The sequence below is a fragment of the Heterostelium album genome, assembly GCF_000004825.1.
Source record: "Heterostelium album PN500 unplaced genomic scaffold PPL_scaffold1, whole genome shotgun sequence".
In the NCBI taxonomy this organism is placed as follows: Eukaryota; Evosea; class Eumycetozoa; order Acytosteliales; family Acytosteliaceae; genus Heterostelium; species Heterostelium album.
This window is the reverse complement of record NW_008805063.1, coordinates 1102096-1117305: the sequence shown is the minus strand read 5'-3', so window position 1 is coordinate 1117305 and position 15210 is coordinate 1102096. Positions and strand designations below refer to the sequence as shown.

Genomic DNA, 15210 nt, shown 5'->3' with positions numbered 1-15210 from the left:
GTGTTAAAAATAAATGTGATCTAACGGTTGGTAACTATGTTGTTTGATTCGATTGACTTATATGAAAATATTGTCTTTTGTTGATGATTTCTTTGATTGAAATTTAAACTTTTATGTTAAATCTAATCTTTTCTTTGATCTGTAATGATTGTGATTTTAAATATATTTTGAATTATGATTTAAGTTGATAAAATAAATAAATAAATAAATAATAAAAAATGTAAATACTAAATATATAAATGATTATAATTAATAATTATGTAAAAAATTATAAAATCTGATTGACTTGATTTATTATGATTCTTTAATTGCTCTTTTATTTAATATTAAAAAAAAAAAAAAAGATTTGGATTCGTTTTCTCTAAAAAGATTGTAAATTAAATTAAATAAAATATGGTAGCGATATCTTAAGATGTTGATGATTAAAGTATTATTATTCTTCTTTTATTGTAGAATGTGTACAAGTAGGTGTGTTTGTGTGTGTGTGTGGACTTTTGCTAAACACAGAACAAGGAACTTATAAATGAAATGGGTGATTCGAAAATTTGATGTTTTTGTTAGTTCACTTCTAGAACTAGAAAGGAAATGCCCATCATAGTCAATGCGACCAGAAAAAAAAAAAATTGCAAAAAAAAAAATTACGAAATCGAAAAATATAAATTGGAACCTTGAAGAATTTATAAATTGGGAAAGGAATTACCAAAAACACAACAAAAACAATGTATTAATTACTTTTTATATAAATGTCTTATATTGACCTGAATCTAAAACAGTTATTGTAATATATTTATTTATTATTTTATTATTATTATTATTTTATTTATTATTATTGTTTTTATTTTGAAATAAAAAAAAAAAAAAAAAAGAAAAACAATTTATTTTAAATCTATTACTTTAGTGATTTAAATAATCATTAAAGCAACATTACAACAAAAGTAAGAAGTTGCGAATCATAACTGTAAACTAAAACAAAAAAAAATAAAAAATAAAAAATGATTTTTTTATAAAAAATAAAAATGATTTTATAAATATCTTTTAAAATCTTGGATCTGGTTAAAACAATTAGATTGACAAGAGCATATTAGTCTTTGTATGGTAACAGTAAGATTGAACGTTCTTGCTTATTTTCGAAAAAAAAAATTATTTATAGTTTTTTGTTTTTTCAATTTTTTGCTTTGCAAAATTTTGATTTTATGGCGCGTTCACAAGTTGAAATAATAATACATGACAAGACAAATATTATTACTATGACATGATGCAATACTGAATATTACTATTATTATAATGATTGACTGTTGTGAATTTTTTTACCTTTTTTTGAATATTATTTAGTGGTATAGAAAAATGTAGTATTACTTATTGTAAATAATATAATAGTTATATTATTAAGTTGGCTAACTTGGTTGGAAATAGATTGGAATCAAATTTAATGTTTATGACAAAAAATGACCCGTTTGTTAGCTTTGGTTACTTTGCTGAATAATATTATTCTGTTATTAGGTTTCTATCTATATTTTATTGGTGATAACTTGTTGCTGTTATTTCTATGTATTTGTTTGTTGTTTTGTTTTTGTTTGATAGGATAATAATGATAGGTGAATGAAAAACCTAATTGGACAATAAATATAAATTTAATGAGATGGGATTTGAATTGATTGATTGTGTTTAGTTTTTTGACACAAGGAAAAAAAAAACCTTTCAAAAAATAAATAAAATAATATAATATTAAAATAAAATCAAACAACAAACAAAACGATAAGCAGAGTTGAGTTGCATAGTCTCAGAAGCCCAACCACACACACAAAGCTTCGATTGAGTAAAATTTGTGGGTATGTATTTTTTAAACATATCAGCAAAGGTGCACCCCCACCACTTGTCAGCCAAAATTTTCATTCCCAAAGTGATTTTCTGAGCAAAAAATGGTACTCAAATTGGTGGTGATTTTTGGCGAAAAAAAGATAAAATAAAATAAAGTTTATTAAACAAAAAAAAAAAAAACAACGTTTTTTGAAATAAATAAAATAAACCGTGAGTGCACAAAAAATGATGAAGCACGATAAATAATAATAAACTACTCCTCATTTCATTGAATGAAAAAGTAGTTTAAGAGTGTAGCCATGTAGTTCGCGTCCAGGTCGATTCGTCTTTGACCAGAGGTGCACTTTTTTACTTTCCTACTTGACTTACAAGGTTATATTTATAAATAATATATATTGATTGTCTAACAATCTAACCTAATTTTAAATGAGAATCTTACTTTATATATATATTTGGTTGTACTCAACATTGAGGATCCTATTTGTGTTTGTTGTACAATAAACTGTATACATTTTAGATTTCTCAGGTGTTTCTATTAATCAATTATATTTTTTAACATAAATTTTATATGTTATAAAGAAAATCATATAATTTTATAGTTAACTAACTTTTTTATTTTTTATTTGTCTTTTTGTTTCTTTTGATATACCAAGATAGAACTTAATTTATTTGAAAAAATGTTAAAAATAATTAAAAAAAAAAAAACCAACCACTTTCTCAAAAAAAACTGTGATCTATTTGTGTTTTTTTTTAGATGTTTTGTGTTTTGTTTTTTTTTTTTTGCTTTTTTTTTTTTAATTTTGTAACAATCTTATTAATATATCTACAGGTAAATCTGTTGGATACAATTATATTAGATCTTGATATATTAGCATCAATCATTCATTGTAATAGTAGTTAGTAATTAGTACAGGTAAAATATTATCAATATTCTATTTTGATTAAACTAGGTTTTGCTGTTATAGTCAAATTGCACAGGTCCAAAAGCAAACAACTTTCAACATTATTAATACACACACATATAAATATTTGTAAAATTAGCGTATAGGAAGAAAAAGTCATTTTTTTGTTTTGGAGTTTGAGTTGAATCAGTTGTTTCTCTTGAGAAACAATCGGAATCAATAACATATAAAAAAAACAACAATACAATATGGCTGAACGTAAATTAGTTGGTAATTATGTATGTATATTATATTTTAATAAATTAGAATTATGTATATATATATTGGTTGATTTATTAATATTGTTATTGTTGTTTATTTGTTTATTTGTTTATTTGTTTGTTTGTTTGTTTTTATTAGAATTTAGGAGCTATCATTGGTAAAGGTGGATTCGGTACAGTGTATCAAGGATTGGATGTCGAGAATGGAGATTTCGTTGCAATCAAACAGATCAACTTGACAAAGATCCCAAAGGATCAACTGCAGGGTATCATGAATGAAATCGATCTCTTGAAGAATTTGAATCACACCAACATTGTAAAGTATATTCGATACGTAAAGACCAAGGAGTGTCTCTACATCGTACTGGAGTACGTCGAGAATGGTTCACTGTCTTCGATCATCAAAAAGTTTGGAAAGTTTCCAGAGACTCTTGTCTGTGTATACATTCGACAGGTACTCGAGGGTCTCGTCTATCTTCACGAGCAGGGTGTCGTTCACAGAGATATCAAAGGTGCCAACATCCTCACCACCAAAGAAGGAAAGATTAAGTTAGCAGGTAAGAAAAAAGAAAATGAAATGAAATGAAACGAAATGAAATCGAGCATATTGATATTAATATCTATTATTGTTATCATTTGTTGTTGGTTGTTGTTGTTGTTGTTAAGATTTTGGTGTCGCTACAAAGTTTGATGATCTTCAAGCGGCGTCAGTCGTAGGAACACCTTATTGGATGGCACCAGAGATTATAGAGTTGAATGGTGCAACGACAAAGAGCGATATTTGGAGTGTTGGATGCACTGTTATTGAGTTGCTAACGGGTGCACCACCCTACTATGACTTGGGACCGATGCCAGCACTCTTTAGAATCGTGCAGGACGATTGTCCACCACTACCCGAGGGTATCTCACCGGCACTCAAAGATTGGCTGATGCAATGCTTCCAAAAGGATCCTAATCTTCGTATCTCTGCACAAAAGCTACTCAAACACAAGTGGATTCTCGCTGCCAAGAAAAAGCAGGAGCTCGAAGAGGAGCCTGCCAACATCGAGGATCTCGCCAAGAACATTCAAGACTACAACGAAAGAATCAACAAAAAGAAAATATCTAATCATCAAAGAAAACCATCTCTTCATCCAAAGAATCAAAAGTAGGTAACACAAACAAAACAAAACAAGACAAGACAAGACAAATTGAAACTAAACTTTTACTTTTTTGTAGGAATAAGTTAAATTTACCTCCACCTGAAGAGGAGGATAATGAATGGGGAGATGACTTTAGTGCAACTCCTAAATCTTTAAAGCTACCAGGAGATAATAATAATAGTAATAATAATAAGAAGTCACCACCACAAAAGAAAGATCCACCTCGTGTTATATCTAATAAGATATTAAATCCACCACCAGCTAATAACAATAGCAGTAGTAGTAATAATAATGGTGATTTAAAGTTGGCACCGAGAGCAGTTCAACCAGAGTCTGATGATTTGGAATGGGGTGATGACTTTGATGTTGGATCGATAAAGACACAGGATTTAAGTAGAGCACTTGGTGCAATGAAAGATGATGACGATGATTTCGATAGTGGATTCGATTCTGATTTCCCAACTCAAATTAAAGTATTATCAAGCTAGTTAACTGATATTGATTAGTGAATATTTACTAATTTATCTATATCTATATATGTTTAGATTAACAATAAACCAACGACAACAACTACAACAACAGCAAAACCACCAACATCACATAGTAAATCAAACTCTAACAATAAATCGACTACACCACCATCGACAGACAGCAAAAAGAGTATTGACAAATGGGGAGAGAATAATAAAGATGAAGATGATTGGGGTGATGTTGCTACTATGAATTTCGATGGTAAATATTGATAGATAGATAGATAGTGCTTAGATAGGTATTAACTTTAAACTTTAATATTATTAGCTAAAGTTGTAAGAAAAGGATCAATACATCAACCAGATTTATCAACGAAATTAAAGAACAAAATGTCTTATTCTGTATGTAAATTAGAGATCAAATTCGATATTGTTTATGAAATACGATTACTAATTACAAAGTATGATTTGATATATATAGGCTGATATAAATGAAGATGGAGAAGATGATGATCCATTCAATGAGACATTCGATGATTTCGATGAAGAGTTTGATTTAGATAAGAATTTGATGAAAGATAACTATGCAAAGATGTCAGAGGAGATTTTAAAGTTGATGAATCAATTACAAATAGATCAATCGGAACAAGTTATTTCTACTGCATGTGAACAATTGGTATGAATCAATCAATTTATAGTAGATTTAAGATTAGTGGGTGAATAGATTGTATAGATATTAATTGATTGACTTCTATTATAGATTACACTTTTCAAAGAAAATCCAGATCAAAAAACATTGTTGATTAGAAGACATGGTGTCATTCCTATTATGGAGATGTTGGAAGTATCAAATTCAGAGGTAATCTGTTCGATTCTAAAGGTTGTAAATCAAATCATTGAGAACAATATGGAGATTCAAGAGAATCTGTGTTTGGTCGGTGGTATCCCGTCGATTATGAGATTCTCTGGTCGTGACTACTCACCGTCCATTCGTTTGGAGACTGCTTCGTTCGTGAGTAAGATGTGTTCGACCTCGACTCTCACACTTCAGATGTTCATCGCTTGCAAAGGTCTGCCAATTCTAGTGGATTTCCTCTTGACACCCTATGTCGAGTCGAAACGTCTTGTCTGCATGGCAATCGACGCCATCGTAAATGTCTTTGAACTTCAATCGCCAACACCAAAGAACGATTTCTGTCGTCTTTTCTCCAAGGTCGGATTGCTGCGCGCTCTCGGTCAGGTGCTGTCCGACGTCATCACCGACCCACCCAGCGACCTCGCCAACGCCAACAGCTACCCCGACAAAGTAATCAATCTACTCATAATGTTTTCCTCAGCGGATTCAGTCGTGCGTAGATCAATGTCGTCGGTTCCAGTCATCGAAGGCATCCTCTCCGCTCTGCCAAAGTTATCGTCGGACCAGCTCGTCAAGGTTCTCAAGTCCATCAAACAGATCAGTATGGATCACAACACACTGGCCAACTTGCAAGCCGCCGGAACTATCCGCACGCTTATCCCATACCTCGGACGCAATCACTCTGCCGAGATCCAAAACCAAGTTATCAATACGATGTTCCATCTGTGTCGTATTGATGCCGAGCGTCAGTACCAAGCGGCAGTCGACGGAATCATCCCCCACCTCCAATTTTTCATCTCCACTCACTCGCCGCTCAACCAGTTTGCCTTGCCTATCATCTGCGACTTGGCGCACTCGAAGCGTGCACGTGCCGAACTCTGGAAGTACGACGGTGTCACTTTCTATCTCGACTTGCTCCAAGAACGTTACTGGCAAGTCAACGCACTCGATTCGCTCGCCGTCTGGATTGCCGACGAGACATCGCGTGTCGAGAAAATCATCGCCGCCAAGGCATCGATAGAGAAACTGATCCAAACATTCACCACAGCAGAGTCGCAGTCGTTTGCCGGTGTGCTCGAGCCATTCCTCAAGATTGTTACGACATCGAGCATTGTCAATGTTGCACTGGGCACCAGCTCTTTCATTCCAAAGCTGCTCGACAAGCTCAGCCATTCCAATCCTCTGGTGCGTCTCAATCTCCTCAAGATCTTGAGCAGTCTCTACGAGTGTCATCCAAACGCCAAGATGATGATCCAAGAATACAAACTGTACCCAATCATTCAAAAAATATCGACCAGCGACAAATCAGTGCTCAATCAAAAGATTGCTGGAAAACTTTACGATGCCTTTAATGCCAACTCCGTTATATAATCAAATATTCAAAATTATCATCATCCTATAATAATAATAATACAAACAAAACAATGTAAAACAACCTCTTCAACACCCACCCATCATTATCATTATTATCTTTTTTGTATTACCAAAAATAAATATATATACAAAAAAAAAACAAATAATTATACTATTAATTTGCTTCATTTCATTTTGATACTAATTGAAGACTTCTTTCATAAAAATGTTAAAGTTTTATATTAGAATAATTACCTGTCTATTTTTAATCTCTCTTAAAATTTAATAATACGTCTTAATCAAAAGGTTTTCGAGATCTTTTGTTCATTACCACAATACACCTCTATTCATTTAATTGAAAATCACTAAAGATAACATTTATTGATATAAACAACAAACATGCAACTAAAGTATTTCATTCTTCTGAATTTATTTTGATTAAGAGATTGTGGAAACTTTATTATTCAATGTGGTTAAAATGAGTTCAACAATGTCAAGTTCTATCTAGAAGCAGTAAAAAAATCAAGTAACACCTCATATTGCAAATATCTACCCATGGACAGGAAATAATAACATGTTTATAAAGAGACAAAAAAAAATAAAAAATAAAAAATAAAAAAAGGTTCTATGTTGTATTATTAAAAAAACTGAAAAACCAACTCCTACACTTCCTCAAAAAAAAAAAAAAACAAACAACAGCTCTAGTTTTAATTGTTTGTTTCTTTGTTCACTCTCTCTCACCACACACTCTTAGATTAAATTTGTACCTTTATTTATATTTTTAGTATACAATAAACCCACAAGAGTAGAATTAAAACAAAAAACACAAAAGAGATTAAAAGTTTAAAAACAAAAAAAAAAACAAAAAAAAAAAAAAAGCAAATTAGAACAAAAACAACAAAAATAGGATATCAGAGGAGGAGAGTCTCTTTGTACAATTTGATAACACCAACATTAAACAGAAATAAAAAACAGTAATAAACAGATACTGTTTATTATTTATTTTTTGACTCTTTTGATTCAATTGTTATATTAATCGATTAAGAAATAGACAGACACACACACATTCACCAACTAGATTAAATTTTTATTTATTTTTTATTTTTGTTTTTCTTTTCTATTTATTTATTTTTTTTGAATTGTATGTATATTATAATTGACAGGATATAGTAAATAAATAATAAATAAATAATAATAATATAGAAATTAGTAGTTTGTTTGTTTGTTGTTTGTTTGTTTGTATCTCAACAAATTTAAACATCAATTAATCAATCTAACATAAACAAGTAAATAACAATAATAATAATAATAATAATAATAATAATAGAGTCTAAGAAGATCATTTGCGAAATTAATAATACATAATAATAATAATAATAACTAAATAAATAAATAATAGATAGATAATTAGTAGTAATTAGATATTCAAAAATAATAATAATTAAACAAAACTAATATTAAAGTATTTTAATGGTGTATAATAGTTTGAGTAATATATTTATAGATTTGTAATTAATTAAAGAAAATAAAAAGAATGGACTCGAAAGATTCTAAACCACAATCAAATAGACCAGCCAGTATGTTATTAAATTAGATATAATTTAAACAGTGAAAACAATAAATAGTTGTGTTAATTCTAATTCTATTCTTATTATTATTATTAACTATTTAGATACGGCATTTAAACAACAAAGATTGAAGGCATGGGAACCAATTTTGACACCAACACCTGTCATTATCTCATTCATTGTTATTGGTATTGTTTTTATTCCCATAGGTGCCGTTATGATTAGCGCTTCAAATTCAGTATGTTTATTTGGGAAAGATAAGACAGAAGGATAATAATCGGTGTTCGTTATCAAACTCACTAACCAATTAATCACACATTTAGGTTGTAGAATCATCACTTAGATATGATGAGGTATGTCCAGCAGGTGTTAGCAATTGTGTATTGAATATGACTATTCCCAAAGATATGAAGGCACCAGTTTACTTGTACTATAGACTCGATAACTTTTATCAGAATCATCGTCGTTATGTTAAATCTAGAAATGATGACCAACTCCGTGGTATCGTAGTCACTGACTATGACAAACTCAAGGATTGCGATCCATACATCTCTGTCAACGACTCTTCGAATCCCGCCAACTTTTACTTGCCATGCGGTCTCATCGCTAGAAGCATGTTCAATGGTAAGTTGTTCATCTTTTATTAATAGTCATATAATAATTATATTAATGCATATATATTTTTACAAACAGATACATTCTCTCTCCAACAAAACAATATCTCTATTCCACTTCAAAAGAAGGGAATTGCATGGAGTTCCGATGTCGACAAGAAATTCAAGAATCCACCCAATGATGCACCGGGTGTAAGAGTGATTCAGGATTTCACCGATGAGGATTTCATCGTTTGGATGAGAACTGCTGGTTTACCAGATTTCAAGAAACTCTATAGAATCATCAATCAAGATATCAAAGCCGGTACTGTTTTTGTTAATATTTCTTCTAGTATGTTATCGTTATTATTATTTTTAAGAATTATTTAAAACATTGATTATTAACCATCGATGGTGATTTATAAACTTTCACAAAAATAACAGACTACCCAGTAAACTCATTTGAAGGAAAGAAATATGTAGTATTATCAACAACAACTTGGATCGGAGGAAAGAATCCATTTTTGGGATATGCATATATAGTTGTCGGTGTCGTTTGTTTCTTCCAAGGTATCGGTTTCTTAATTAAACACAAGGTAGCCCCAAGAAAGCTTGGTGACACCAAATATTTAGAATGGAACAAGTAGTACTATTAATTTTTATTATTAAAAATCAAGCAATCTCTAATTCAAATTGAGAAAAGTTAAAAAAAAAAAAAAAACTAAAAAAAAACAATATATCTTTAAAATAAAATACACAAACAAATATATTATATATTTATCTTTTTTTTTTTCAGTTTTATTTTGTAAAACAAACAAAACTATTCAACAACAATCAGTAGAATATATATATTAAATATGAGTTGTAAAGAAATAGATATAGAGAATATTGATAATGATAATAATAATAATAATAATTTAGAGGAAAATAAAGAGAACAAGGAGAGTTTCAATGATAAGATTTGTGAACAAGAAAGTTGGCCTACAGCTGTAGCTGCCGCAGATATAATGAGCAGAGATAGAATAGAAAAGATAAAGTGGAATTTAGTTGAGGATTTAAAGGTTTCTATTCAACATATTATTTTCTCCATATTGAGAGAGGATAGAGCTGTGTTAGATTCTTGTAGTTTTGGTGTCGATCGTCTTTGTATGTCAATAGAAAAGATACTGACGCACGACTTACACAGTCACATATCACTTTGGAGAATCATTGAATCTTTCTATGTGGCAGCGGCAGTAATGGTTGTCGATCAACAACACAACAACGGTCATCTCGTTGCAATGTCAGAGTTTAGAGATATAAAGAATTCAAGAATGTTATTTAGCGATAGAGGTAGAGCAAGATCTTACATTCGTTCACTCCTAAACAACAATAAACTGTTGTCATTCTTTCAATCCGTTCAAAGCGTGGCAAAAGATTTCTACACTGACACTTCAATCATGTTGATTGAACAACATCACAATAACATTATCGATCAAGTTGTTTCGCTATTTGAAAAGGTTGGTGATATGAAATTCAAACTATCACTTGACTCCACTACCTTGGAGATGTTAGTGGATCACACATTACTCTCATCGAACAACTCTGATGATATAACATCAATACTTAATAGAATAGATGATAATATCAATAATATTAATATTAATAATAATAGTAGTAGTAATGAAGAAGATGATGAATTATATGAAGAGATGTTTACAATTAAATTACCATCGAAATCAAATTCAAATTCCAAATCAACTGTACAAACATTAAAGTTAATTAGGCCACCAACACCAGTAATACAATCCAATAGTAATGATATTGTATCGAGTAAGAATGATGTTGTTGTTGATGATGAAGAGCTCATTTCTCAATATGATCAAGACTATAAAGATATAGAAGGAATTCAAGAGCTAAGCGTAAAAATACAATCTTCTTGTTTTGATCAACAGCCACTTTCATTCAATCATTTCTCTGACAACACAAAGAAAGAACTCATTCATTCTATCACAAAGAATAACATCTCTGTTGACGACGCAATAAAATCATTAAATTTGAATAATAATGATAGTAATAACAATAACAATAACAATAGCGAAACAAACGTCAATGTAAATATTTTAAAAAACGATAATAGCAATAATAACATCACCACTATCGCTTCAAACAACAATAGTAATGATAATAATAATAATAATAATAATAATAATAAAAATTTATCAGAATTTGCAGATAAAAATGAAATAACATTATCAACACTCGACAATGAACCATTGGTTACAACTGATACTGCAAACAAAACTAAAACCAACAAGAAAAAGATTATAAAGAAGAAAGTCTTAACAAGAACAATAAATTTTGATTAGTTGTTATTTATAAATATTTAAATACATAATTACTTTTTAAAAATATATCTAAATTAAATTTATTAAATTAATTTGCTGATTGGATGATCATTTTTTTTTTTCCATTTTTGGGTGCCCAACACAATTCATTTTTTTTTTTATTAAAAAAAACAGCTGTTTTTTCCTCTTAAAAGATCTAAATTGAATGGATTCAAAAGTAGTTTAAACCTATCATTCATTTAATATATATATTTTTATTGTTTATCTATTTATATATAATAATAATATTTAAATATGCCAATTCTATTTGCATTCTCTCCATGGGCAGATATAGGTCATGATGAACCAGCTTATAAATTATCTAGATTAATGGTAAGAATGTTCATCATTAGTTACAATAACTATCATCATAGATAGATAGAAGGTTACATTTTTTTGTTTTAGTTTGAATAAAAGAAATTCTAATAATACTTTCAATATCATTTATATATTTTTATGTCTATAGGATAAATGTCTTTGGTTTGAACATGAACAAGGTGGCTATGGTATTCCTATATCTTGGGCATTGTCAGGTCAGACTATGGAGGCTATTGTACGTACAGATGATTCTATTAAAGGTTCGATCCGTATGAGAACTGCAAAGAAGGGTGTTTTCTCTGCTTGGGAACAGTCTGAGATTATTGGCTCAACTTTTCATGCATCGGGTCTAGCTCACCCATGCCTTGACGACCCATACCAAGACGCTTATATAAATGGTTTCGTAAAAGAGGATATTAGACATACCAACTATGTATTGAATGATCTTTTTGATAGACAACCCAGAGGTTTTTGTCCAAGTGAAGTAAATTATTAAAATCCATATATTGTTATTTTCATTTATCATCAAAAACTAACTTCTTTCTTCCTCTTTCTCTTCCTCTTCCTCCTCCTCCTCCACTTCTTTTATTATTAGAAATTATTTAGTATACAATCAAGTAGATCGGTGGTGGAAGAAGGCTATGAATATTGTATTGTTGGAGGTGAACATTTTGGAGGTGATTCACATGGACAATATAATAAAGGAATGGTGTTTAGTTTGGAGAATGGATTGAAAGTGTTGCCAACGGCCAATGAGATTATGCCATCGGATTTCAATCGGTATCACAAAGCAGAGTTACTCATTGATGAAATCATCAGTTATGCACGTCGGAATAACATTGGACGTGTGTTGTTGTCGGCGGATGTCGACTTTTGGTTGGATGACAATGGTTTCGAGCGAATCAAATGGCTCTTCTTAAAGGCACGCGAGAGATCCGATGAGATCAAGATGGTCAACGCCAGTGCACTCGTAGAGTCGGCATGGTGTCAGGGCTATGCTGGACTCGTTAGTTTAGAGCGTTTCTACCAATCGATTGGCATCACCGATATCAACAAATACATATCGACATGGACAAACGCTGCTGGCAATCTTCAGTTTATCGATTGGCAACGATCGGCTCGTTCCGCAGAGTTTATCAAAGCACATACCGATCGTTACTTTAGAGGGATCAACAATGAACAGTGGGTAGATGGTTGGAAGCTACAGCGATCCAAAGAGATGTGGATGAACATCTCTGGTACCGTATTCTACGATGGCAGAGAGCAGTGGTATAACTTTATGCCAGATTGTTTCGATGAGAATATGAACAAAGCATGGAATCTATTGAATGAATCATAAATAAAAAAAAATAACCTTTGTATATTTTTAATGCTGACAAAAAAAAAGTTTAGTTTATAGTTTTATAAACTACAAGAACTAAACTAGATATATACATATATATATATATATAGATAGTTTATTTATGTTTTAAATTAAATAAGTTTGTTTTGTTTTGTTTGAGTTTGTTTTGTTTAAGTTGGTTTGGGAGTTGTTTTGTTTAACTATGTGTTTGTGTGTAAGTGTTATCTACAATTATTAAAAAAAAGGATTTGGGAGATTGGGATTGCTTTAAAGTTGCTAGCTATTGAATTGGTCTGGATACAATGAATGAATATTTGTTGTTGTTGTTGTTATTTTTGGATAGTATGTATAAATAGATTGTCGACTATTATATTATTTTATGGATGTAATAATTGTGTGTATTCGTTTGGTTTAACGAAATCTTGCTTTTTGGTGTTTGTCGAATAGTGGATATGATGATTCGGTGATTGACTGTTGGAATTATTCATTCTCAACAAATACAACATGATTGCAATTGGTACTACTTCAAATCCAAAGAAATATATTCCATCAAACCACCACCAATTCTATAGAATAAGAATATTATTATGATAGGTTAGTTAACTAAATGATAATAATCGTTGTTTGAATATCATTTACATACACCTGAAATTAAATTGAATCTATTGACAGCGAAAAGTGTAATGAATGCTCGAATTATGAAACAAACGACTACCAGGAGTGAAACCAATGAGACACGCTTCAAAATGATCTTTCTCTTGTCCTCTGTGAAATTTTGATGAGGTCTACGGAATTTGATGACCAAACACAGTCCGAGACCGGCAAATGCCAGTGCCAAAACAATGAAGCAAATTCCATCGTAATAACCGATGATGTATTCCACGGTCTCTGAGAACTGTGAGACCGTTCTATATTGGAGTGGATACAATGCAAAGTCCAAGGCGTACAAAACAATGATGGTGACATACATCAGTGTTGCTATCAAGTTGAAAATCACTGGCAATCTATGTACGAGAATCATCGATCCACCATTGAAAATCAAGTACATCTCTGTCCAAATGAACAGCACAATGAGATAGTTGCTAAAAAATAAAAATGAAGGCAGCGTATTCATTACGATATTCGCCTGATTCGGTATTTGCAAATCACTTTCTCTAATCCATGGTTGCATCAACATAAAAACTGCTCTAACTATAAATATTGATGGATAATTAATTAATTTCCTGGAAATCAAAAGTGTTTTAATGGAATATATATAATAATTTAGATTTACCCAAAACACCTAATAATAAAATTGGATAAAATAACTTTTGAATTGGAGAAACATTTGATGTTGGTCTGTAGTACCATGCATAAACTGTGATTGCACCCAGTACCATATAGGTGAACGTCAGAAAAATATGTGTTATATCATAATTTAGATAATGCCAAGCCATTTTGCTCCGACTTTTCTAGAAATTTTTTGAAATCCTGTTTGAGATTTTTTGTTTTTTTTTAAATTTAATTAATTTATTCTATTTAAAGATATCTTTATAAATTATTATTGCGAATATATATATATAATTAAATGAATGAAGTTGATTGATTGATTGATTGATTAATTGATTAATTAAGTTAAATTCTCTTGAAATAATAATAATAATTTAAATAAATGTTTGAGTATTGTATTGTTATAATAGCCCTATATTTTGGTGATAATTTTGCTTGATGAAATGATTGATCTATTTCTTGATTGGTGTTTAATAAAATAAAAACATTTTTATTTTATTTTCAATTTTATTAAAATTCTCTCTTTTAAATGTGTTGTTTTAGGTTTGTGTGTGTGTGTGTGGGAATGTAAAATGTGAATGAGAGAGTGCAAAGATGGTGTTTGTTTTGATTGGATGACAGTGATTTTGGACCAATCATTGATTTATTTAGAAAATATATATATATATATTGTGTATGAGTGTATGTGCTATAATGAATGTAGGGGTGTGTGGAAATGTATAATATATATTAGGGTGCTAACTAAATTACCTACTTCTTTTTCTTCTTCTTCCTTTCTTACTCTATCTTTGAATCTATTACTATCGAATAAATTCAAAATAGCATTGGCTGATCGTTGTTATCACTTTATTTGTGTTTTGTTTCACTATTCAATTATTCTATAAATGTTTGTTGTAATGATTTTATTTTACAATGAAAAAAAAACTCAAGTAAATCCTAATCAAAATCAACAT

At 30.3% G+C, this 15210-nt stretch overlaps 5 protein-coding genes across 5 annotated transcripts; 4 read left to right on the top strand and 1 right to left on the bottom strand.

The window, feature by feature from the left end:
• Nucleotides 1-2968: 2968 nt before the first annotated feature.
• sepA (serine/threonine-protein kinase) lies at nucleotides 2969-8185 on the top strand (the record flags this gene model as incomplete). The annotated part of the gene is made up of 10 exons (XM_020571523.1): nucleotides 2969-2998; nucleotides 3120-3537; nucleotides 3647-4127; nucleotides 4199-4595; nucleotides 4668-4854; nucleotides 4921-4994; nucleotides 5074-5268; nucleotides 5353-5604; nucleotides 5644-6561; nucleotides 8129-8185. The coding sequence occupies 10 exons, from the start codon at nucleotides 2969-2971 to the stop codon at nucleotides 8183-8185; spliced, it is 3009 nt and encodes a 1002-aa protein (XP_020438797.1).
• Nucleotides 8186-8335: 150 nt separating this feature from the next.
• On the top strand, nucleotides 8336-9609 carry PPL_00494 (CDC50/LEM3 family protein; the record flags this gene model as incomplete). Its single annotated transcript, XM_020571522.1, has 5 exons — nucleotides 8336-8378; nucleotides 8474-8607; nucleotides 8693-8993; nucleotides 9063-9314; nucleotides 9407-9609. The coding sequence occupies 5 exons, from the start codon at nucleotides 8336-8338 to the stop codon at nucleotides 9607-9609; spliced, it is 933 nt and encodes a 310-aa protein (XP_020438796.1).
• A 210-nt stretch (nucleotides 9610-9819) lies between these two features.
• Nucleotides 9820-11310, top strand: PPL_00493 (uncharacterized protein; the record flags this gene model as incomplete). Its single annotated transcript, XM_020571521.1, has 1 exon — nucleotides 9820-11310. One exon carries the CDS (start codon nucleotides 9820-9822, stop codon nucleotides 11308-11310), a length of 1491 nt encoding a protein of 496 aa, XP_020438795.1.
• A 273-nt stretch (nucleotides 11311-11583) lies between these two features.
• PPL_00492 (uncharacterized protein) lies at nucleotides 11584-12985 on the top strand (the record flags this gene model as incomplete). Its single annotated transcript, XM_020571520.1, has 3 exons — nucleotides 11584-11661; nucleotides 11795-12130; nucleotides 12242-12985. The coding sequence occupies 3 exons, from the start codon at nucleotides 11584-11586 to the stop codon at nucleotides 12983-12985; spliced, it is 1158 nt and encodes a 385-aa protein (XP_020438794.1).
• Nucleotides 12986-13365: 380 nt separating this feature from the next.
• On the bottom strand, nucleotides 13366-14424 carry PPL_00491 (uncharacterized protein; the record flags this gene model as incomplete). The annotated part of the gene is made up of 3 exons (XM_020571519.1): nucleotides 13366-13554; nucleotides 13632-14179; nucleotides 14262-14424. 3 exons carry the CDS (start codon nucleotides 14422-14424, stop codon nucleotides 13366-13368), a joined length of 900 nt encoding a protein of 299 aa, XP_020438793.1.
• Nucleotides 14425-15210: the final 786 nt, after the last annotated feature.